This window comes from Protopterus annectens, chromosome 8.part0 (assembly GCF_019279795.1).
Source record: "Protopterus annectens isolate FY-2018-M chromosome 8.part0, PAN1.0, whole genome shotgun sequence".
NCBI classification, from domain to species: Eukaryota; Metazoa; Chordata; order Ceratodontiformes; family Protopteridae; genus Protopterus; species Protopterus annectens.
In genome coordinates, this window is record NC_056741.1 from 1,164,768,271 (window position 1) to 1,164,793,121 (window position 24,851).

The 24,851-nt window shown below is 41.8% G+C and overlaps 1 protein-coding gene across 1 annotated transcript in view; it reads left to right on the plus strand.

Moving 5' to 3' along the window:
- The window catches only part of WDR90 (WD repeat domain 90), a 1,773,335-nt gene that overhangs the window by 173,178 nt on the left and 1,575,306 nt on the right, over window positions 1-24,851 (plus strand). The window contains exon 4 of the mRNA XM_044079383.1: window positions 6,295-6,433. Coding sequence (XP_043935318.1) covers window positions 6,295-6,433 — 139 coding nt within the window. The remainder of the gene's footprint in view (window positions 1-6,294; window positions 6,434-24,851) is intronic.

Here is a 24,851-nt window from a genome sequence, read left to right on the forward strand (position 1 = left end):
AAAAAGGGACGTTACCCCTCAAATTGAGGCATCTACCCCAAATAGACAGTTAAAACCATTTCCCCCTGCACAGATGCCATCTGTCCTTGTTCTCTTTTATCCCAGATGTGAAACACCATTTAAATGCTCTTCATATAACTGATGCTTATATTTCAGGAAAAGTGCAATGGCTACTTTTAACATACATTGTAAGTACCAAGGCTGACAGAGATGCAACTGCCTGTAAAGACCTTTACTGCTTTCACTTTAATTGCATTTCGAACCAGTTCCTGATTAAGTACTAATCATGATTTTTTTCTTGTACATATACCTCAGAGCACATTCTTTTCTTCATTTAAATCCGGATTAACTGCCTGCAACTGTAGTCTCACCCCCTCCAGCTACTGATACGTGTTTAATAGAAATTAAAATAAAAGAGCAGCTAACAGCTTTACTTAAAAAAAACTTGTTTTAAATACTGGATGAACAACTCTTCTTGAGTACTGGAAAACTATCATCTTTTTCATGATTTACTTTTTCTAGCCTTTTTAAGTAAAATTTCCCTTGTCTGTAGCATAAATTAAGAACATTAATCTGTACTTCCACCTGTGTAAAAATGGAGGAAATTATTACTTTTAAAATACATAGAGCAGCACAAGATCACAGCATCATATTACTTATATCCAGTCTTTATCTTGTTACAGTATAAACCCTGATACATTACAATCAAGAAAAAGTACTTTCTTAAATATCACCAGTATAAACAGCAGCCACTGATGAGAACACCCCAGCTCCCATTTAAAACCTTTGCATACTATACAGAACTTGCCAGTGAAATAGTTTTCATTGTACCAAAGGAAGATGACCAAGTGACAGAAAAGGCTTCAAATCTGACTAGAAAATAAGAACCACCTTAGACTTGATCAGGTGTTGGGTTGTTAAGATGACGATAGTGTATTCTAGTCTCTCACCCCCACTATTTCTCTGACAGTGGTACCCTACCTGATCCCCTTGGTGACCACATACCCATCTTCACACAGCGACTCCCATTACTCCTGCAACGTACCCATAATTGTATTACTATCCGCAACCAAAAAAAGTTTGATCCTACAAGCTTCTCAAACTCTCTAAAATCCATAAATTGAAACTGCCTAAAAACTTTATCTCTAGACAACGCAGTTGCCCACTTCAACTCAATTTTCCTACAAATACTTGATTCTCATGCACCCTTAAGGACTAAGAGAATTAAAACTAAAACAGCCCCCTGGCTGTCCAAAAATACACTAGCATCCATGCGACACAGAGATAAAGTCTGGACACATTACCAGAAAAACAAATCCCTCTAGTCCAAAATGAATATAAAATTCTCCGAAACAGGGTAAAAAAACTCATAATTTCCGATCGACAAAACTACTTCTCCACACTCCAAAATAGCAGTAAATCAAACCCTCAGAAATTCTGGAAAGGTATCTCTACTCTCCTCAACCCTAGTAAACAAAATACCCCTACCCCAGACCCAAACGCTCCTGACCTAGATCTGGCTACACAATTTAATTTTTTTTTCATTGAATCCATTTCCAAATTAACATCATCCTTCTCTAACACCACTACACTCTCAAATACTCCCCCACCCTCTCTCCCCAGCACGCCACCCTGCACGACCACCACCCCACATCTCCATTTACCAACTCTTCTCCCTCCACTTTTTCTCCTACTCTAACTACTTCATTATCTTCATCTGCCCCTAACTCCCCCCCCCGCACACTCTCCCTCTTTCTCATTCAAACCTATACCCACTTCCACTATAAAGAAACTCCTTCTGAAACTGAAGCCATGTACTAATGCTCCTGATAACATCCCTTCTTACTTTCTTAGCATAGCTGCTGATGCAATTTCCTACCCTATTAGCATTTTAATCAACCGCTCTATCCTAGAAAGTACAGTACCCCAAATCTGGAAAAAGGCCTACATCATCCCTTTGCACAAAGGGGGCAACAATAACAATGTTACTAATTTCCGCCCCATTGCAATCCTGTCTCCCATCTCTAAAATCTTAGAAAAATTTATTCATCTTCAACTCCTTCCTTACCTTTTAGAAAATCACCTACTAACTCCCACACAACATGGATTCAGACCTAATCACAGTACTATGACTGCCCTCCTCTCCTTCCTTCAAACTATTAACAAAGCACGTGACTCTGGCCAAATTGTTTCTACCATACTACTCGACCTCTCTAAGGCCTTTGACACTATCTCTCATAACCTGCTACTAACCAAACTCTCAGGACTTAACCTATCTCCCTCCTCATTGAACTGGTTCTCCAACTACTTATCTAACCGATATCAAGCAGTAATATGGAAAAAAGCCACTTCCTCATTTCTAAATACCCCTACTGGGGTACCCCAAGGGTCCATACTGGGTCCCCTTCTCTTTAATATATTTATAAATGATTTCCACAACTCTGTTCCTTTCTCAGACATCATCCAATACGCAGATGATTCCACTATTATATGCTCTGCCTCTTCTATCCCCTCACTCCTAAAATTGACCCAAGAAGCTTTCACAACCACTGAGCAATGGATGAAAAGAAATCATCTTGCTCTCAATGCCTCCAAAACCAAATTAATGCTATTCTCCCCCTCTAAAGCTGTCTCCTTCAACACAAACACATTCTCTATCACTAGTCAAAATAATTCGCCTCTGGAACTAGTGTCAGAGACCAAGCTACTTGGGGTCCAAATTGATAACCAACTCAAATTTAATTCTCACCTACAGCTAAATATCAAAAAAACCCACCAAAAACTTGGTATGCTGTACTGGCAAAATAAATACCTCACACCTGCTGCCAAAATCACTCTCTCTACTTCATTTCTTATCCCCTCCCTTCTCTATGGAGCCCCACTCCTAACTAATCTACAGTCCTCCCTAAAAACCCAACTTTCCTCTTGCTATAACAAAATCGCCAAGTTTGCTACCAATCACAAGTCCTCCTCACACCACTGTTCCTCTCTCCATATACTAAAATGGCTAGAGCTTCCTAACTATCTCACATACACTCAACTAACTCTTGCTCACAAACTCATTTTCAACTCCTCTCTCTGTCCCTCCCTTTCATCAGCTTTTAAAATGCACCTTCCTGATAGAATATTGAGGTCCAACAATCAAAATCTATTAGAAATCTATAAACCCACTCGTCCCCCAGGGAAAAATCTTCTATCTTTTGTCCTTGCCCGCGTTTGGAACTCTATACCATCATCCATCCGCACCACCCCCAACCACTTTATTTTTAAAAGATCTCTTCATTCCCACCTAGTATCCAAGTGGGAATGCTCTTGCTCCCATCCCACATAGCTAATTTACTTGCAATTGCCATCTTCCTTCTTTGCCTTGATTCCTCTTGCATTTTTTTCTGATTATTTACTCATAACTAATATACATTATCATTTCACCTTATAGGGAAAACTGCACTAGCCCTCACCTCCTAAGTACTTCCTTCATAAATTTCTGTTATTTCTCAGAAACTTGATTCAGTATTTTGAATATGGTATAAACTCAAAATTTTTCATGCATTATTCTTTATAATCTATAATCTATTAATTTTATCTAATGTTCTTTCATAGTTATTTCTTCTGTGTTCATTTGAAATTGTTTACTGGTGTCAAAATACTTTGGATTATTATATAATTTGTAATTTGTTATAGTTTTTGTACAACTAGTATGAATCACTTTTTGTAACATACTTAGTTCTGGAGCTTTTCTCCCCAGGACTCCATTGAAAACGGGTTATTTGACCCAATGGACTATCCTGGTAAACCAACTGCAAATAAATAAATAAATAAATAAATAAATAAATGAAGAAGACAAGTAATAATGTGAAAGTAGAAAATAAAGAACTGTAAAGTGTCATTTACACAAGATGCAGTTTGCACATAAGCACTTTGCATCTGCAAGAAATGGTTAATAAAGACTGGAAGTTTCTCAACTGTGTTAAAATGCTTGACATAATTCCCACTTTATCATAAATGTTTAAAAGCACAAATGAGTGACTAAAGGTGCAACAAAAAGTAGTATAAAAAGGTTTTGTCTTTAGTAAAATGGGTATTACAAATAGCTTGAAGTAAACTACATTTTACATTGTAAAGTAGTTCTCTATATGGGCTTTGCTATTGTCAGAAGAATGAGAAGCACAATCAGCTTCAGCTCACTGGCTCACTCTGTTTGGTAAACTTTATTTCCTTTTTACCCTGTTATGCATTCCTTAATGCATTTGGTCCTCCAGAAAAAAAATCTAAAAACAGCTGGTAATAAGAGCTTGAATCTCATGCCTGACTTTTTGATTCTGATTGCTAGGATAAACTGGATTCTCTTCTGCCTGGTATACAGTGAATAATAATTTTCCACAAAACACTCTAGTGTCCCCAATTTTTAATATTTTTACTTCTGCCACAGTTCTGTCAGGAACAGCTCCTTCTGCTTGTTTGAGTGCAGCAATTACTAATAGGTATTGGCTTCTTTTTTCATGGCAAAATTTGGATCATGCCCACAACATGCACTTTCAGTCAATACATTCTTTTGTGGATGCCAGTTTGTGTCTTTCGGCTTTTCCCGGTTAGGGGTCGCCACAGCGGAACTCCGGTCCGCTAATGATTGGCAGTTGATTTTTACGTACCGGCTTGCCAGGCCTGACGCACAACCTTCAACGAAGGTACGCCCATTCACGCATGTCTCCACGCAGAAGACGCTCTAGCTGAGAATCGAACCGGACAGCGTCTTACTGTTGATGCCAGTCTGGTTGCTTATTTGTACTTTCAAAAAATTAATGCAATCTGTTCCTTCCAGTTTCTGTGGCACAGCAGAAAGTATCAAGTTTTCACTGCATGTCCTGTTTTCTAGCTGTGTGTGTCTCTCTGTGTCGTGTTTCTGTGTGTGTGTGTGTGTGTGTATATATGTATGTATATATATATATATATATATATATATATATATATATATATATATTTTGTTTTTATTTTTTTGATAAACAATTTGCCTTGAGAAGCCTCATATTCAGTCATCCTTTCCTTCATTTATCATATTCAGTCGTCCTTTCCTTCATTTCATTCTCTGGTTTCTGTTTTAGCTCATCTGATAAGCTCTTTAAAGCTCCCTCTATGTCCACACTTTTGTCATTTGCCTGTATATATTCCTCCAGTGCCTCAGTTAAACACCTCTGAATGCATTTTTGATTTATTTTTCATCCAAATTACTGGAAGCCACTCCTGTGCCAGAGTTGAAACCTAAACTCCTTATTGCAGAACGGTGCAAGGCTGTTCCCCACCCCAGAATTTTTTCTTCTCCTTTTCTGGTTGATTTTATCTTACTTTCTCCAGATTTTTCTTTGCTGTCATCAGGCAGTGTATTGACTAATCAGTAACTGACTTTCACCATAATGCATAACTTATGCTGGCTTTTTTCCTAAATTTCTGTTTTCATTCTGGGAGAGCTCTAATCATCTTGTTAATCATGTGCAGACCTCTTTCTTGGAAGTCCAGTGTGAAGCATCTTGTTAGTATCCAGGTAACGTGAATTGTAAGATGATATATATTACAGTAATGTAAATCCTGCTGAGGTGCCTGATACTATATATGTGCAAAGGATAAAGCCTGAAGCTTGTATTAAAAGCTTTGAACATTCAGATGTGTATGTAAAATAGAATTGTACAATGTTCCTTTCTGTATTTTTATGGTCTCTGCATTATTCTTTTTTCTTTCAGAATAAAATTAAGTATATAGAAGAATTTGTAAGTTTATAGTCTTCTGAATATGCCTGATGTAAAGGAAGAACCGTGTAAATACTGTCTGGCATCACAGAAACCTGGCACATGTTTTAACATAATCCACAGCCATTGATTACTGGTTTCCATGTGTGAAAAGGCATGTTTGGTAGTCATAATTTTGTTCTTCAGTATTCTTATTGTTGCTGAAATGTTGAGCTGGGATAAAGTTGAAACACGCTCATCTAATGTTGGAATTTCTCCTGTGCACTAAGTGATTAATATTGTACCAGCGTTTTGAACTTGCGACCGTTTCACTTCTGTGCGTTTACAGCATATGCGAATGATTGTAGAAGCTGAATGGGGCAGGACCTGTGATAATGTGCACTTTCGTCTAGCAGCTAAACTGATTATGCTGCCATTCCATTGCTCATGTTGTGCCACTGAATATGCCGGGGCTGTGGGCATCTCTACACATTAAGGTACCTTGGTCTTCAAAACACACAACACTGTCAGATTTGATCAGTTTTGTAACCCTATTCTCCTTTTCTGTTATTTTTAGGACAGCCAGGTCATTCGGCTCTCATTTTCTAACCTTTTTAAGGAATTTAAATCCACTGCCACGTGGCTTCAGTTTCCATTCATTTGTGGAGCGGCCAAAGGATCAGTCTATGAGATGACTGCAAAGACAGCTAAACAAGGTATAAGCAACAGCGGATGTTAGCATAAAGATTTTTACCTGAGTGACAAAATGTTTCTTTTTCTTTTGATTGTATTTGAATGAATTGTGTGAATGCAAAATGTTGGCTGTTTGTCAACATAATAGAAAGCGTCTATATTAGATCATCGAATGTTTGAAACTTCGACACCATATGATTGAACTTTCAAAAGTTCAAATATCTAATAATAAAAAAAAAACTACACAAAACACCTACCTGAATGCTCTAAGCAGGGGTGCAAGCCCCCCTGCACCCTAATATATATATATATATATATATATATATATATATATATATATATATATATATATATATATATATAAAATGTGTGTGTGTGTGTGTGTGTGTGTATATATACATACATTAATGTATATGAAACGTGACTGTATATCAGTTATTTGTGGGTTGGGGTGAAAGAAAATCTTGTATTCTGTAGTCCAGTAAGGTTTGTCTCTTTAAATAAAAAAAAAATTGGTGTTTATTACAAACTGTGCAGCTGAATATGGACTTTATATCATCAGGCCTTGTAATGACATAAAGTTTATTACTGAACTTATCAGGCAAAATGCTTTCCTTGTCCCTGTCAGAATACAATCTGATTTTCATGCATCTTACTTTCTGTTGGCTTCTCTATTTGACCATCGTTACAGATTCTGTGTAAGTGGTGGCTAAGATGAGTGTTGTTAAATTAACAAGAACAGAGCTGGGATGTTAGGAAACTGAACCTTGATTTTTTTGGGGAGGTGGTAGAGAAGGAGGGGGTTTGACTCCCTTGTGAGTTTGAAGAACTGTCCTATTTGCTAGTGATGTGGCAAACTGTTGGTAGACTCCTCCTGACAAGTGTGGGAGAGTTGTAAGTGGGGTTGTGTAGGTATGCATTTAAATTTAGTTTGTCTCTTTGTTTGCTTATTTTTTACTCCAATCCTGACCTTCCACACACACACAGCCATTGAGTCCTGTTTCTTGTTAGGTCATTTATTTCTCCTCACACCCACCACTGAAAGATGCCAGGAAGGACAGACAACAGCTAAGGATTGTGGCCATCTCTGTGAGAGGGTAGACTTTTTTTTTATTCTGATAACACCTCTCTATCCTATTGCCAATTGATTTGGTGCATTGATTAGCTACAGCAAACAGCTGCAAGTGCTTGCTTCCTCATACTCACAGTGCTTGGCTGGAGAGCATCTAGGTGTTTGCCAGACTTGCTCCCCCAAGTCCGTATATATGGGAGTGCTGTATTCCCCTTTCCGTGGCAGTGCTTCTATGGCAGGACTTCAGCCATCTCCTTCTCCCAGGTGTGGGCAAACTAACTTGGGCTATTTACTTCCATCTTATTATGGCATTATGTTTGGCTTCTGGAGCATCTAGGGCCACAAGTCAAATTTCTATCATGGCTGGGAGTACTTAAGCCCAATGCATTTATGTAATGCATCTCGTAATTTTGTGATTTTATTAGCATTTGCTGTTAGATCATGGCAATTTTCTTTTCACATTTGTGCTTCATTCATGTGAATTATTGAACTACGCATAGATTCATAGATCGTCTAAGGTGAAGAGTCCTATGACTATTCATGTCTTGCTAGCAACCTTCATTAGAATACACCTCCTTTCTCCAGGAGGGCCTTACCAGTCCATTCCAAAGTAAATTTGTGGATACCCATTTAGTTTTTGTTTTAAGGCAGATAATGAGTCACACTTAACACATAAGGGAAGTTTATTCCAGAGGCTGAGGAAGTGCTGATGGAATATAAATCTGTATCTCCAATGTGTCTTATCTTTTAGAGAAGATTTAGGTGTCTGTTTGTAGTATTTCTGGAAATATTGTTCTTGTAGAAATGGAAGGAGGTCCAGGGCAATCTGATTTTCAATGGCACAGTAAGAGATACCGAGATCTCCACTCAAAAGTCTACAATACACTGAATTAAAAGGATAGAAACCCAGCCTGTCTTGGTAGCTTAGGGACTTTAGCCTGTGATCTTTTTTGGCTAAGAACCTTTTGGGGTGTGTGTAATTGTTATGTTTACTGATATGCATTGCAAAGGGGGGGCATTGTACTCAATTGGCCTAATCAGTGCTGAGTGTAAGGGAATAATTACCCCCTTTAGACCTCAGTAATATTCCTTTGGCAATCCGCTTCTGTGTGTGTGCAGTGTAAGATAAGTATGTTAAGGCAGTAAATGTATTTGAATTTTTGTGTCACAAATTAAATGCAGATATATTAAATCCATTCACTCAGTGTAATCAAGGATTTTAGAAGTAGTATAATTAGGTAGAGTGGTAAAAGAATCACATAGTCTTCTAATAAAGGAGGCACTCATTTACCAGTTTGTATTATATAGGGAAGTAGTGAGTAAGGCACAGAAAGCATCAGTTGAGAAAATTTTCAGGGTTAGTTATGTACAGTAGCATAGGCTATGTTTAAGACAATGTAGAACGGGAGTCTTAAACTCAAATCATATCATGCCAGAAACAGTCTACCTTCTGGCAGGGGCCAAACCTCCAAGTCACAAGTAGGACTGAAACATAAATTCACACCATATCTCTCAACCTATTAGCGCAAGAAATCTGGACAGACTCTAAAGTAGTGGGGGGAGGGGGCAAAGGCCAAGAATGGGGGCAGATTTTAAATATTGCTGTCATAAACTTAGAAAGTTGTTAGACTAGCAGAATTTTGTTATGCATTTTCTGAAGGATATGAAGTCTAAAACTCAGATGCATGTCATTATTTAGTGTCTTCAATTCTCAGTGATTTGTCAAAAAAAAAATACAGCGTTTATGAGGAACAGACCACAAATATGAAGCAGAAATCAGGACAGTTGAGAGATCGGATTCACGCCCTTGGGAGTGATGCATAAATTCAGTCTCAAAGGGTGTTGCTTGATATCAAATATTGGAGCAGTGTATAAATGTTAAAAATGTTCTCTCCTTCACTGACACAGGGCATTCTTTGTACATGTATATTTTGATTTCATTTATCAAGTGGTGCGGCATACTGTTAATGTATTTGCTGTTCTTCGTTAATACTAGTGTCTTGAATTTTAATTCATTCAATGTACACAACTATATTTCTGTTCTTGTTTCTTCTTAATTCTCACATTATTCATGATGTATCAAAGATCACGCAATGCAGTTAGCACTCTGCTTATGTGAATTCATCCATTTATTCGCTGCTGACACCAGAATGTAGACTGTTTTTTTTTTTTCAATTTGTACTTTAAGGTCTGGTACACGCCCACCACACACACATACCCCCCCACACACACACACACACACACACACACACACGGCTGCTAACTGTTCTGGTTTTGATACCTTAAAAAAGCAGCCCAAACCATTTGCAATAGGCGGCTCACAATCCAGTCCAAAGGGAAGCCATACGGGCTGGGCTGTTGGCTGCTGTGGTACTGGTACATTTAATAGCAGCCTGAACCATTCACAGGCAGTAGCCCACAACCCAGTCAGGAGGGGGTGACAGCCTGAGCCATTCACTGCAACAAGTCCCTCTACCACATCAAGGTAGCCAGTCACACAGACGTCCATTCACACCACCACCACACACCAACCCCACAAAAGTCTATTCACCACCACATGGCTGCTATCTGCTGTGGTTTTGCTACCTTAAAAAAAGCAGCCTAAACCATTTGCCATAAGCAGCCTGCAATCCAGTCCAAAGGGAGGCCATCCAGGTTGGGGCTGTTGGCTGCTCTGCTTTTGATGTATCTTTAAGTAGCCTTAACCATTTGCAGTAAGCAGCCCACAGTCCAGTCCAAGGGAAGCCATCTGGGCAGAGCTGTTGGCTGCTCTAGTTTTGGTGTATTGTTAAGCAGCCTAAACCATTTGCAGTAGGCAGCCTGCAATCCAGTCCAAAGGGAAGCCATCTGGGCTGGGCTGTTGGCTGCTCTAGTTTTGGTGTATCGTTAAGCAGCCTAAACCATTCGCAGTAAGCATCCCACAGTTCAGTCGATGTCATCATGTGTGTGTGTGCATTAAGGCCAACCCACTTAAACATGCATCAGACATAGTGTTTTGTACAAAGTCTGAATGCGTCATAGAGCACTGAGTGACTGTTCTGCAGAGGAAACTCTGACTGGTATGGTGGCCAGAATTTTTAATGTACTGTTTGGGTCAAATGCTGTAGGATTGAAATGATGGTAGGTGGCAGCTTGTCTTGTGCAGACTGCTCACCATCTACCTACCCATTAGTCAAGCTCATTTTTGAAACTGGGCAGACTGGATATGTCAGTCTTGTATGCACTGTACAATTCCACCACTTTCTCATCATCTTCCAAAGCATGCAGCATAGATGGCACCAGATACAGCGCAATGAAACTTGAGCAGCATTCTATAAGTTAGTCATATATTTCGCCTACGACATGATTCAGGAATGGAATGAACATTTCTTTGATAGTACTCCTCTGAGTCAGCAGCATCAGTGTTGCTTCTTTGAGTCTGCCTTCTACAGATCCTTGGAACAACTCTTTCTTCTACTGTGACTCTGCCAGCTGTTTGACTTCTTCATACAACTCTAAAACAGAATTGTCAGCATTTAATCTCTTTGCTTGAAGAGTGTCACAACCTTTGCTTCTTCACAAGCCTGAATCAAGTCAGTCTGTTCCTGCTGCAGGTACAGATGAAATGGCTTAATCATATCAAGCACAGACTCCGTTGTAACCAGAGCTACAATGAAAATGAATCTTGTGATAGAGTGTAGATATCTGCTCTCTCAAAGGCAAAAATACAGCTCCATGGGACTCGATAACATCCCAGGCTGCATCCTGCATGAACTAGAGCAGGAACTTGCAACACCATTACGTGCCCTATTCAACCAAAGCCTGAGTAATGGCTACTGTCATACCTTTGCACAAAGGTGGAGCATCCACCGATCCAGGAAATTATAGACCCATCAGCCTAACTAGCCTTATCTGCAAGGCCATGGAACGATTATCATGGACCTCATTAACAAAGACATTGGCAACCTCCAAACACTCAATCCCACACAGTTTGGCTTCATCAAGGGGAGATAATGTCTGTTAAATTTGGTCAACTTCTTTGAGACGGGGTTACCAAAGCCATGGACGAGAGAGACAGTGCACACCACCTACCTTGATCTGGCCAAAGCCTTCAACACTATTCCCACTCAGGCATAATAAACCTGCTCAAATAGGCATCATTCCGTATGTTACCAGATGGGTAGCAAATTGGCTCACTGATGGAACTCACCTAGTCAAAATAGGGGAAGCCACCTTAAGCAGTTGACCCGTAATAAGCAGTGTACCCCGACGTCCGGTCCTGGGGCCTCTGTTATTTGGGATATACTTTTCTGAGGTACAGGCAAAACCAGTGGGCTATGACTGACCAAGTTTGCAAATGACTGCAAGCTGGGTGCTGTCATCAGTTCCCCTAGTGATGTGGACATCCTCCAAGAGGGTACCACTCAAACGACTGGTGCCAGAAACCTGGCCTCAAACTAAATACCAAAAATTTCATCATCATCCCCTTTGGGGAGAGTGACGTTCCCACAATTTATCACTTTAACAACAACATCCTAAGCATGCAACCTGACATTTGACCACCATGTTGTTGCCGTCGTTCGGAAAGCCTTCTATATGACCCACCTCATAAGTAAGGGTTATCTCATCCAGAGACGAGGAGGTCATAACATCCCTCTATTCTTCCCTTATATGGCCCAATATTGAGTAGAACACCCCTTTCAGCATGTACCTCACAAACACATGCAGCACCTGGAGAGGTTCTTCATCTGGAGAATCCAGGACCTCAAACATCTACCATACATAGGCTAAAAGCCCTATCCTTTTAACTCAGTTTCATACAGACTCCTCAGAGGTGACCTCTGTCTGGCATACAAGACCATCACGGACCCCTCCTTGATGGGATTGCTGCATATTCGCAAGGCCAGCTCCAATAGAGTAACCCGCACGTGCGGCCTCAACCTTGTCTATGACATCCACAGGACTTGTTGGTGGGACAGATTTATGTCCCAAAGACTCCCCCATCTGTGGAATAGACTCCTTCTCCATCTCAAGCAGAGTACCTCTTTATTCCTTTTTAAGCGCAACCTGGATAACTGGATGGGAAACAGAAAATACACCCCTGGGATTCCACTCGTGTCACTGCTGGGCAGGGGCATAGGGCGATGACCTGTCTAAACATGGGCTAAACTCTTGGCTAGGCTTTATAAGGGCCTCAGGGCCAATAACCTAGTGACCTGCTATGATCTGTCTCTGTCGTACTTCGCAATACTTTCTCAAATGGTGACAAGGATGACATATTTATTCTTGAAGCTGTGCAGACAATCATCGTGACTCATCACTAGGTGTAGCCAGGTACCTGAAGTGAGGATGTTCTTCGTGTTTCACTGTTGCAGTCATCACATTTGGGTTATCCCTGCCAGGGTAGTCCTCAGTCGGCCCAAATACCAGAGACTTAGTATTTCTGCGTCGGTTGTTGTCACTTCAGGACTGACATCAGGTCATCAGTAGTATAAAGTAAGGCAGCCGACGCCATTGCATCAGTCTTTCTTGCCAAGGAGCCAGAAGCAGAAGCAGTTCACACGAGTGCCGGTCGGCCACTACCTGAGTTTTGTTTTCCGAACTGAAGTTGAAATCTTTTAAAGCTAAGTACCCCGTTGGGGATCCTTTTTTCTTGCTCTAACCGATGTCAGAAAAAGTTAACAATTGTCTTGCCTGTGGAAAGCAAATAACACATCGAGACTTTCATTCTTACTGTGTCAATTGCTTAGGCCCAGACCATGATGTCCCCAGGTGTCGCTTTTGTGCCTTGTTCAATGCCAGAACTATACATCATCGGGCCCTTATTGTAGCTAGATATTTTCGCTGTCAGTCCTCGATTTCTGATATGGCTTCGTTAAGCCATCCAACATCAGATCTTCCAAAAAAATGTAAGGATAAAGATAGACCGCCCAGGTCCAAACCTACTGACGATGCTTCCGTTAAGCTAGCAGTCACTTCTTCGGCCCTCAGTGAGGTGCTTTTGCAGCCCCTGATGCCTGCTTCTGTGGATTCGCAGGCTGCTACCAAGACCCTTTCGGAGTCTGATATGCCGCAAAACTCTTCATTGACGAAGTATCCTGCGGTTGTCTCTACCTTGGATGGGTCCGGAGCTGCTGAGCAGGCACCAGCTTCTGAGGAAGTACTTTGCACTACTGATTCTCAACACAAATCAATGACTTCTTTCGCATCTTCTGTTTTTTTCGAAAACTACCAAGTTTCTAAGGCCCAGGGTACGAACCACACCCAAGAAACCGACGACCCCATCTCAGGCACCTGCTTCCTTGCCTCAGTCTCAAATGCTTAAAATGGCGGAAGACCTTATAATGTTGATCAGGGGAAGCCAAGCTACGCCTTCCAAAATAAAAAGAGATTTGTCCCCAGTAGTCTTATCTGAACAGGAGTCCGATGACTCCAATGCTTCTGAATATGAAGGACATGCAACCCCTCTCTGCTTATGAGGATTCTGATGCAGTGGAATCCATTTCTTCAGCCTGTCCACCCAAAGATTTTTCCTTTGGGGAAACCCTTCATACTTTAAGGGAGCACTTCCAATGGGAATGTCAGGACTACACTCAGTCTAAGAGACTATGGGAATTTTTAGATCTTGCACAGCACAGACCCCTGGCCATTCCTCCTGTCCTGGATGTTGTGGATGATGTTTTCATGGAATCTAGTTTAACTCCTGACACCCTCCCACCCGCTCCCAGGAAACCTGACCGATATTACAGAGTCCCTGACTCTCACAAATTTCTTTTCAAAAATCCCACTGCTGACCCTGAGGTTACCTCCCAAGGGCCTAAACGAATTAAAGCAACTTCTGCTAAGAATCCCACCCCCTCAGATAGGGATTCCCGAGCTTTAAACAGATGGGGCAAAAAAGTATGCACCTCTGCTACTCTTGCCATTAGAGCACTAAATTGTCAGTTTCATGTGCTAAAATTCCAGCAGCATACCATGGAACTCCTCAAACAAAAAATATCAACTTTTCCTGCTTGTGCAGAAAATAGAGTTGCAAGATTTAATGCATTCTGCAAGTCAAGTAACTAGGCAAACCTTACACTGTGGTTTTGATGCCCTTGAAGTATATTGCAGGGCAGCAGTCACTGGTTCTGTCCTTAGAAGGCATGCTTGGCTTAAGGAACAGCCCTTGCCAGACCATGTCAAATCTAAGCTATTGGGTGCACCCTTGCACAAAGACAACTTGTTTGGCACCAAGGCAGAGGAGGTCTTAACTGTATGCATAGATTTAGCTTTTACTTCCATCTTTTTTAAGGATTTCCTGCAGGTCCAGCCACCCAGGTTCAGTAGGCATTGCCCCTCCAAACACTGGTCCTTTCCTGCCCCCTCCAGGTCAGTTCAGCCCAGACCCTGGGGAAGCAGACCCATCCCCCAGACAACAGCCACAGGGAATGCAGAGATCAAAGCAATGGAGTACCACCACTTCTAAACCAGGAAGTGCAAAGCCCACCCCCTCATGGTAAGAACTCACAATGACTCTTCACTTCCACCCCCTCCCTCTGCCCAAATGCACTTGCCCCTTGGAGGAAAACTCTCCCTCCACACAAGCACCTGGGCCACCATTACCAACAACCACTGGGTCCTCAACATAGTGTCCCAGGGATACAAATTTTCTTTCCACACCCTTCCAACTCCAAAAGGGTTCGCAGATCTACCTCCAAACCAGTGGGCAGAGGCCAAAAAGCAAGTCCTTTCCCTGCTCTCCATGACGGCAATAGAACATGTTCCTACAGAACAGCTAGGCCAAGGTTTCTACTCCAGGCTCTTCCTGGTACCCAGAAAAGAGGGTACCTGGCGCTCCATCTTCAATTTATCCATTCTAAACACCTTCCTGGTGATAAATTCAAAATGCTCACCATTCAGCAACTACTGCCTATGCTCTCCAAGGATGCCTGGCTAGCCACCCTAGACCTAAAAGAGGCCTACCTACACATCCCAATCAGGGAATCATGCAGGAAATATGTACATTTAGGGCAGGATCTCTGCACTTTCAGTTCTCTGCGCTTCCCTTTGGCTTATCTACTGCTTCCAGAGTTTTCACAAAATGCCTGGCTCCAGTCATTGCTTTTTGCAGGCAAAGAAATATTCAAATTTACCCATACTTAGATGACTGCCTTATTCAGGCAGACAGGAAAAGCTGCTCAAGCACCTGGCCTTTGTAAAGGACCTACTGACCTCCCTAAGGTACACTATCAACGAAAAGAAATTCAAGCTAGCACCCACCCAAAAAAGTTATATTCCTGGTAGCAAGCCTGGACATAGCATCCCAGATGGCATTCCTTACACCAGAAAAGCAAACTTACCTGACAGCCTATTTCTCTCAACTAGCCACCAGACCCCAGTTATCCGCAAGGAAAATCCTGCAAGCTCTGGGGTTCATGGCATTTTGCATTCTGCTCATTCCATATGCCAGACTGCATATGAGGAAACTTCATTGGTACCTAAAAAGCCTTTGTCAACACTCTCAAGACCTGGAAACTCTTATACCAATGATACCTTGTCTAAGGAAAGATTTCTTTTGGTGGGCAGCAGCATGCTACCACAACAAGGGACTAACTTCTTACCACCCCACGCCACCCAGACCCTCACCACAGACTCAGACTATACCTGGGGTGCACACCTGAGCAGCAGGTGCATACAGGGCCATTGGACCCCACTTCTAATACATCTGCACATCAACCAAAAAGAGATGTTGGCTGTCCAGCACGCATTGACAGCTTTCAGACCCCTTCTCTCCCCAGGGGCTCTACTGATCAAAACAGACAACACCACAGTGATGTGGTATATCATCAAGCAGGGAGGGGACTCGCTCCTACCCGCTATGCAGGCTCGCCATGACCATTTGGCACGCAGCCTCAGCCATGCAACTATACCTGTTAGCACAATTCCTGCCAGGCTCTCTCAACTCTGTGGTAGATGGCTTAAGCCTCAAGCAGAAATCTTCTGGACCCACATGAGTGGCAGCTAAACCAAAGAGCCTTCACCCTTATAACTCAGAAATGGGGCACCCTGAAGGTAGACCTCTTTACTTCCCACTCCAACCATCAGCTCAGCAAGTTCTGCACCAGGGAGCCTCGCTGCAGGGCCTGGAAAGTGGATGTTGTACCTTTCCAGTGAGTCAACATCTCAGTCTATGCATTTCCCCCACTACCTCTCATTACCAGGGTACTCCTCAAAATAAAGGAGGAAAAACCAAGGGCAATCCTGATTGCCCCCTGACTGGCCACACCAGCACTGGCACTCACTACTGTGCAGCCCTGTCCCCTCTGTCACCGTGGCATCTCACATAGATCCCAACACTCCTGACCCAGAGGGAAGGAGAATTCATGCATCCCCAATTGCAGACCCTCAATTTGGCAGCCTGGCTAATTCCCTGACCACTGTACAAGCTGTCAATCTCAGTAAAGGGGTTCTAGATGTTATACGTGAGACCAGACCCCCTAGCACTAGAACTGAAAGTCTTATGCTGACAAATGGAAAAGGTTCTGCACCTGGATCCAAGTTAAGGGAGCAGATAAGGCACTGCCCTCCCTACCTCTCATCCTGGATTACCTAGCTGACCCTACTACACAGTGGTCTATCCTTTTCCTCCATTAAAATTCATGCCTCTGCTATCTTTGCTCATTTCAGCACTGAGCAACCACATTTCTCACACCCTCTCATCAAACAGTTCCTCAGAGGGGCTAGCAAATTAAGGCAACCCAGAAGAGCACCTACCCCTGCTTAGGACCTAAACTTTGTGTTAGAGAAACTCACATTGCCCCCCTTTGAACCAGCAGCTTCAGTAGAATTAGTTTCTCTCAAGGAAGACAGCCTTGCTTCTGGCCATCACTTCAGCAAGAAGAGTATCCGAGCACTAATGGCTGTAGAGCCCTTCATCATTTTCCATGCTGACAGGGTCTCCCTCAGGACTAACCCATCTTTCATGCCAAAAGTGGTGTCCAATGTGGCTGTCAAGCAATCCATTCATTTGCTCACCTTTTCCCCAACCCACAAAACAAGGGGGAAAGAATACTGCATTCTCTAGATGTGCACAGACAGCTCAGATTCTATCTAGACAGGACTAAATCATTCAGAAAGACTAATCCAGTTGTTAGCTTTGCTGCAGGAGCAGGGGGCAAAGCCATATCCAAACAAACCATTTCCAAATGGATAGCACACTGCATCCATTTCTGCTACAAGCAACACAGGAAACCTCCCCCTAAGGGGGTCAGAACTCACTGTACCAGAGCAACCTCCACCTCTACAGCTTTCTTCAGAGGAGTCCCCACCAGGGACATCCCGAAGGCTGCAACATGGATATCTGTTCATACCTTCACCAAGCATTACCACCTGCCTATCTTCTCCAAATCCAGGGCAGGCTTTGCCACTGCAGTCTTGCAGGGCATCCTAACCAGCCCCCAGTCTTCTTGACTGCCTCCACCCTTTTCCTCAGCTTTGGGAATCAAACCAAATGTGATGACTGCGACAGTGAAACACGAAGAACATAGTACAGTTACCATAAATGTAGATGTTCGAGTGTATTCACTGTTGCAGTCCTGGTTTCCCTCCCTCCATCCCCTCTCTCTCTCTCTCTCTCTCTCTCTCTCTCTCTGTCTCTTATTAAAAGGAACTTTTTGGTATTACTTTCTACTGGTGGGGTTCTTCCACCATATCCTGGCTCCCACTTGGGTCTCCTGACAGTTAGGGCAAGAAAAACTGATGTAATGGTGTCGGCTGCCTTACTTTATACTACTGACGACCTGACGTCAGTCGTGAAGTGACAGCAACCGATGCAGAAATACTAAGCCTCTGGTATTCGTGCCAACTGTCGGCTACCTTGGCAAGGATAACCCAAATGTGATGACTGCAACAGTGAATAAACTCGAACATCTACATTTATGGTAAGTGTACACAACTGTGCTTTCTTCTGCCTTCATCTTCATCCTTTCATAGGAACTGATAATTCAGTAAGGTGGGCTAAATACTAATTGTGACATTTGGCAGATGAATTCATTGCAATTATTTTCCTGTATGTGTCAAGAATGTTTGTCATATCGCGCATTGCACATGAATGAACTATGGCAGATTTAAGCGTGTGCATTTTTTACAGGCAGTGTACACAGCTTCTGGAAACAGGGCTTGAATTCTTGTCTGCAGACTGTTAAAACTGCCAGACGTGTTGCTTCCTCTGCCATAGCCTTGTCCTCACAATAGCTTCTTCTCCACATCTCATGCTGCGAGTCTCTGTAGAAAGACGTCAGTTAAGGCTTTTCCTGTGGTGTTATGCGCTTCCACAAATTCAGTCAAGTATTCATGAATTTCTCCATTTCTACATTTCCATCACTTCTGTGAACATATTGTAGAGCCAGAGTCATTTGCTCCTTATGGGAGATGCCAGTTGTTCCATCAGTAATTAAACTGAAGAACTTTGCCTCTTTAACTCTTACTTAAAATTTTTCTCTGGATCTGTAATCCAGTAAGATTAATAGTTTCATTTTGAATTTGTGCCGAAGTGTAAAGTGCATTTCTTGGACCCTCTTAAATGGTTGTTGAGTACAGAGTCCACCGCTACCATGCATTCAAGCAAAAGTTTCCTGTGCAAGTCAGTTTTCCATGTAGTGGCAAATTCTGTCTTCTACAGAGAATTATCTGCACTATACGTCTCAAGGCATGAACTGTGCATTCCTGCAACTTCTTATCTTTCTGTATAATGCACTGGTAAGCTGTTTTCAGTTGGCTAGAGCATACTTCTATAAATGCCTCTGACTTTGCAAGTGCATTTCCACGGTCCTTTGACTTGGTATGTCGTTTAGGAATCTTCCTTGCATTACACCAATTGGTCATAGGCATGGAGACCACCACACACACTAGCTGTGTTGAAGACAAAGCATGGACTACAAAAGACTCCATTCAAACTCTGTGAATACTGTGCTAACTGAAATTCATGCAGAAGTTGTGGCCTGAATCTTCTGTTTTGCTGGCTTCCAGAATACTCCATGAAACATGTAGGGAAATCCAAAGTCTTCAGGGGGGTAGCGACAGCATGGGCAAGTGGTCAATATTGTCTTTTTGTCTATATCTCTAAGATAACCATGTTTGTACAAGCTAATGTCATAATCTTTTATGACATCATTCATCCTGTTACAAACCGCAGTATGGGTGTTAGAATGTTTGGAGAGTTGCACATGTCCTGCTGCAGTATTTATGTAATCCATTGTCATGGCACTTACTTGAGGATCATCTTGCTCGAGCGTATCGCACTTCCTTTTATCAGATCCTGTCTTGGTCTCCACCTTAATCACATCAAGAAAAGCTAAACAGCTTAAAAGTAAATCCATATGTCACAAGATGGGTTGCAAACTGGCTAAAGAACAGAACCCATAAAGTCAAGATTGCGGGAGCCATGTCAGACTCTAAGCCAGTCACAAGTGGTGTCCCACAGGGCTCTGTCCTGGGACCCCTCTTGTTCGGCATTTACTTCTCAGATGTGAAAGCAAACATGGGAGGGTTGTGGCTGACAAAGTTCGCAGATGACTGCAAACTAGGCGCCATAGTCGATACACCAGCTGACACATACATCCTACAGAAAGGCCTCACCGAAACGGACAACTGGTGCGGAATCACGGCCTTAAACTGAATGCCAAGAAATGTATAGTCATCCCCTTTGGGAAAAACAAAATACCCACAAATTATCACATAGACAGTAACCCACTGAGTACCAGAAAAGTAATCAGAGACCTGGGGACCCAAGTTGATAGTGACCTCTCATTTGACACCCACGTTGCCAAAGTGGTTAGAAAGACTTTCTACCTTGCCCACCTTATCATGAAGGGGTTCACATCCAGATCAAAGGAGGTCATTGTGCCCCTGTACTCCTCCCTTATCAGGCCCATGATTGAGTACAATGCCCCATTTGGTATGTACCTCACCCGGCACTTACAACAGCTGGAGAGACCCCAGAAGTATCTCACCAAGAGGATCAAGGGTTTCCAACATATGTCATATGCTGCCAGGCTAAAGAAACTCCAGCTCTATTCAGTAGCATACCGCCTGCTCAGAGGTGATCTGTGCCTGACATACAAAGACATACAAAGGCCATGTCCAACCAGGAATTGATGGACATGCTCCACCTCAAAAAATCAAAATCCATAAGAACCATGAGAGCCAAAGATTTAAACCTCCGTACAAACATGAATAGAACATGCTGGAGGGACAGATTCATAACTCAGAGGCTTCCCATACTCTGGAACAAAATCCCAGTCCATGTTAGGCAGAGCCCCTCACTGACTCTCTTCAAAAGAAATCTTAACGAGTGGATGGGAGATCATAGGTTTACCCCGGGGGTCACCCCTGTATCGCTACTTAACAGAGGCACAGCAAACTAATTTTAATAAGTAAGGGGGTCTTCAATGTGTCACTACTAGACAAAGGCACAGTATTCTAAATTTATTCTATACACCTTAGTACCATTACATGGGGTGGCGAAAGCCACATCTCTAGGGCTAGGCTTGCAAATGCCTCAGGGTAGATAGCCTAGTACTAAACTATGAAACTAATGGTGTCAGGTGCTGCTGGATATAGCAAAGGCTTCCTAACATTCAGGACTTCCAGATAGAGTCACAGCTGAATCTCCTGGAACATCCGGTTGTGAATCTCCTCGCATTAGTACTTTCACTGTACCACAATAACTAAAAAGAAAGGGAGAAGTCTAGTCAAAATGATTGCTGCAAGGTATTAAGAAAATCATTGCCAAAAGAGCTTCTAATAAGGCAGTGTTTGTGCTGATTCATCTACACTGCTCTGTAGAATGCCTTACCCTATAGCGAGTTTTTTCACCTGGCTCTGCTGCTGCCACAGACACTGATGGTTCCATGACATGCCTACAACATCCAGCTCTGCAGTTGCCACAGGTACGGATGGTTCCATGACATGCCTACAGCACCCAGCTCTGCCACAGGCACTGACTGTTCCATGGCATGCCTAAACCAATGAATCTTATTATTTCTGAATGATGAAAGGACTACTGCAGCTTTCCACAATCTATAAAAAAAAAAACCTTACCCAATTTTGTACTGTCCATCTGAAACCAATGCAGGTACCACAGGATTCGATGGCTTTTCAGCTTGCCTGATAAAAATAACCCACTTAGTATATGCTACTGATCAATACATGACTGAAACAATCACGTTTACTCAGTAAAATAAGTGCAGAGATGCTGCCAGCCTGATGCTGCCTTACTCATTACACAGAATATAAACAGCTGTAAAGTTCTCCCCCAAAGTGCAAATATAAAGGTAATGACAAGTTATGTACGACATAATCACAGCAAAGCTGGGAGTAACATGCTTGAAAAATTATTGTTGCATGTGCACTGAACTCCCATTTAAAGGATCCTTCCTAAATCCATCCATTGACATGTTCGGTTATGCACAGTGCATGGCTGGTAATGGTGATTGTTTTAATGATGAATGAAAAGTGAGAAAACGGTAGTCTACATACCACGTATGTCATTATTTATTGTTGCCTATCAAAGGCAAGTCGCAATTGTAAGGCTGAATTTGGAGCCCTGTACATTGTAGAGGTTTACACTTAATAGTTAGTTATGCACAGTCTAACTTACCGAGTCAGCAGCTAAACTTGCTGACAGCTGTGCTGCCTTTTCCCGACAAGCACGCTTTGCCGTCCTCTGCTGTGCACGTTAAATTTGTTTTCATTTCAGTGTAGACCCCATTCCTACAACACAAACTCAGTCAGAAATGCACATTTCTTCTGCCTACTAAAGTCAGGGCAATGCAAACTTGCATTTCTACAGACAACATTCCTGTGAAAAACTGACTGCCCAAGAGCTCATCTTTGGCCAGAACTTTATTTCAGTACACAAAAATGTGTACCACTGTCAAGTGTACTTCAAAGCCATGCAACACAGAGAAGCCTAGTGGAGCCCAGCTACATCTCAGATACAGTCACAGACTGGATGCTAGCATTACAGTAGACATAAGCAACAGGAATGCTTTAAAAAAACCTCACCAGAATGCTTAATAAATACATGTTCAGCAGCTGTATTTTTCTCTATTGGAGTAAGAGACATGGACAAGATTTCTAGCTACCAGTACATCTAATATTCCAGGCATGTTGAAACCTAAGGCAGGCTATCTGCCAATATTTCAGTGATGGATTGCTTATCCAGAGAAGCCTTAAAATAGTGACTACAACTTTTTCCAGCATCTGATCTAATGAGCAATAGAAAATCTGCAGTCAGCTTACATATTTACAAAGAAGTTCACAGCACCACACCACTCAACCTAAATACATTATAATGCAAGACGCCACGACAGCCACAGTATAATGCAAAAAGAACCAAACACAAATAGGCAGGTTTTATACATCTTTTAAGGCAGTAACAACAGGATAGTGAGTTAGAATACTTAATCTTCAATTCTTTCCAAGCCAACGGTGCTACACACCTCAGAAGTTTTATCCTTCACTCTGGCTGCTTCATGTTACAAGTAATAGTTTGGATAATTCTCCCCAGATGATGTATTTTGGATCCCCAGATGTATTTGGGTCAAGAATTTTCAGCCAACAATGCCTGCAGCACTGAGAAAACAGCACGGCACCTTAAACTAAGGCTATGACAGTTACAGAAGCTAGATCTGGGTCAGTTTTTGAAAGGCTTTCCCTTTGGTATGTCACTACAAAACATGAAGATGAATGTACAACTTATGTCCTAAACAGTAAAGACGAACTGAAGTGAATTTCAGTATGTAATGCAACATAAATTTAGAATATGCACGGTTATTAAAACTACATACTCTAAAAACTACATGAAACAGAGTGCAAAACAGTGAAACTCTCCAACTAATACCAGCAAACTATAAACTTTCTAAGTTTATTAAGACCAGTACTTGATCTGCTGCTCTTTTTGGGCTTTTGCCGCTGCCCCCCCCAAAAAAAATAATGTTTGGTTTTGTGCAGACTTCATATAGCTCAGAAAATGCATGCTAACACAGATCCAGTTCTTTTGGCAACTTTTCCTGTTTATTACAGTTGTATTCAGAATGAGTCCCCATGTCTGGGTCTGTTGACACCCAAAAATGGATACCAACACAGATCGGTTATTCTCCCAAACACAGAAAATGCATGTTAACACAGATCCAGTTATTCTGGCAACTTTTTCAAATTATAACAATGATATTTAAAATCAGCCCCTATGTTTGGGTATGTTAACACACAAATATGGATATTAACACAAATCCAGTTATTCTGCCAACCACACAGAACGTGCATATTAACACAGATCCAGCTATGCCTTTGTTCACACACAAATGTATGCTGACACAGATCCAGTTATTCAGCAACTTTTCCAGTTTATAACAGTAGTATTTTAAATAAACCCTTATATTTGGGTCTGTTTACACACAAAAATGGATACTAACACAGATCTGGTTATTCTACCAACCGCACAGAAAGTGCATGCTAACACAGATCCAGTTATTCTAGCAACTTTCTAAGCTAAGAGAATATTTAATGTTTGTCTGTATTATTAGGTCTGTGCTGACAACACACATACCCACACTTGTGCAAAAATGCATGCTAACACTGAGACAGTTACTCCAGCAACTTTCTAAGTTTATAACAGCAAAATTTAAAATCTATCCCTGTTATTGGGTCTTGGTTCTCACACACGGAAAATGCATGTTAATACAGATCCAGTACTAACTTTCTTAGTTTTATAACTGCAGTATTTAAAACCTGACCCCAGTTTTGGGTCTTTGTTGACACAAAAATGCATGCTAACACAGATGCAGTTATTCCGGCACCATTGTTAAGGGCCAGATTCAATAAAGCCTACACTAAGTGTACATGATATGTTTTAATTAAAATTCTTACTACATGTTTTTATGCTTTCTAGTCACTCAGAAAGATTACACTAAGTGTACACTTTGTGGTAACCTTTATGAATCCCTGTCATTATTTAAAGCTGCAAGATTATCAGTAGGAAAACTAAAATTAGGAGGAAGAAGGTGTAAGTTATGTCTGTGTTGTCTGTTCACTAAGAACAGTGTACAGTTAGTGTAGGCTTTATTGACTCTGTCTCTGTTTATAAGTTTATAAGAGCAATATTTAAAATCTGTTCCTATTTTACAGCCTTTATCCCGCCGTAGTATTTCGCTTGGTCCAGAGTCAAGATTTCATATTCTTCACAAAATGCATGCTAACAGATCCAATTATTCCTGCATCTGTCCAAGTTTACGATCAATATTTAAAATATGTCCCTACTTTTGGGCCTTTGTAATCTCTCTACTTCTCACAGTCACACACAATGCATGCTAACATAAATCCACTTATTCCAGCAACTTTAAGTTTAT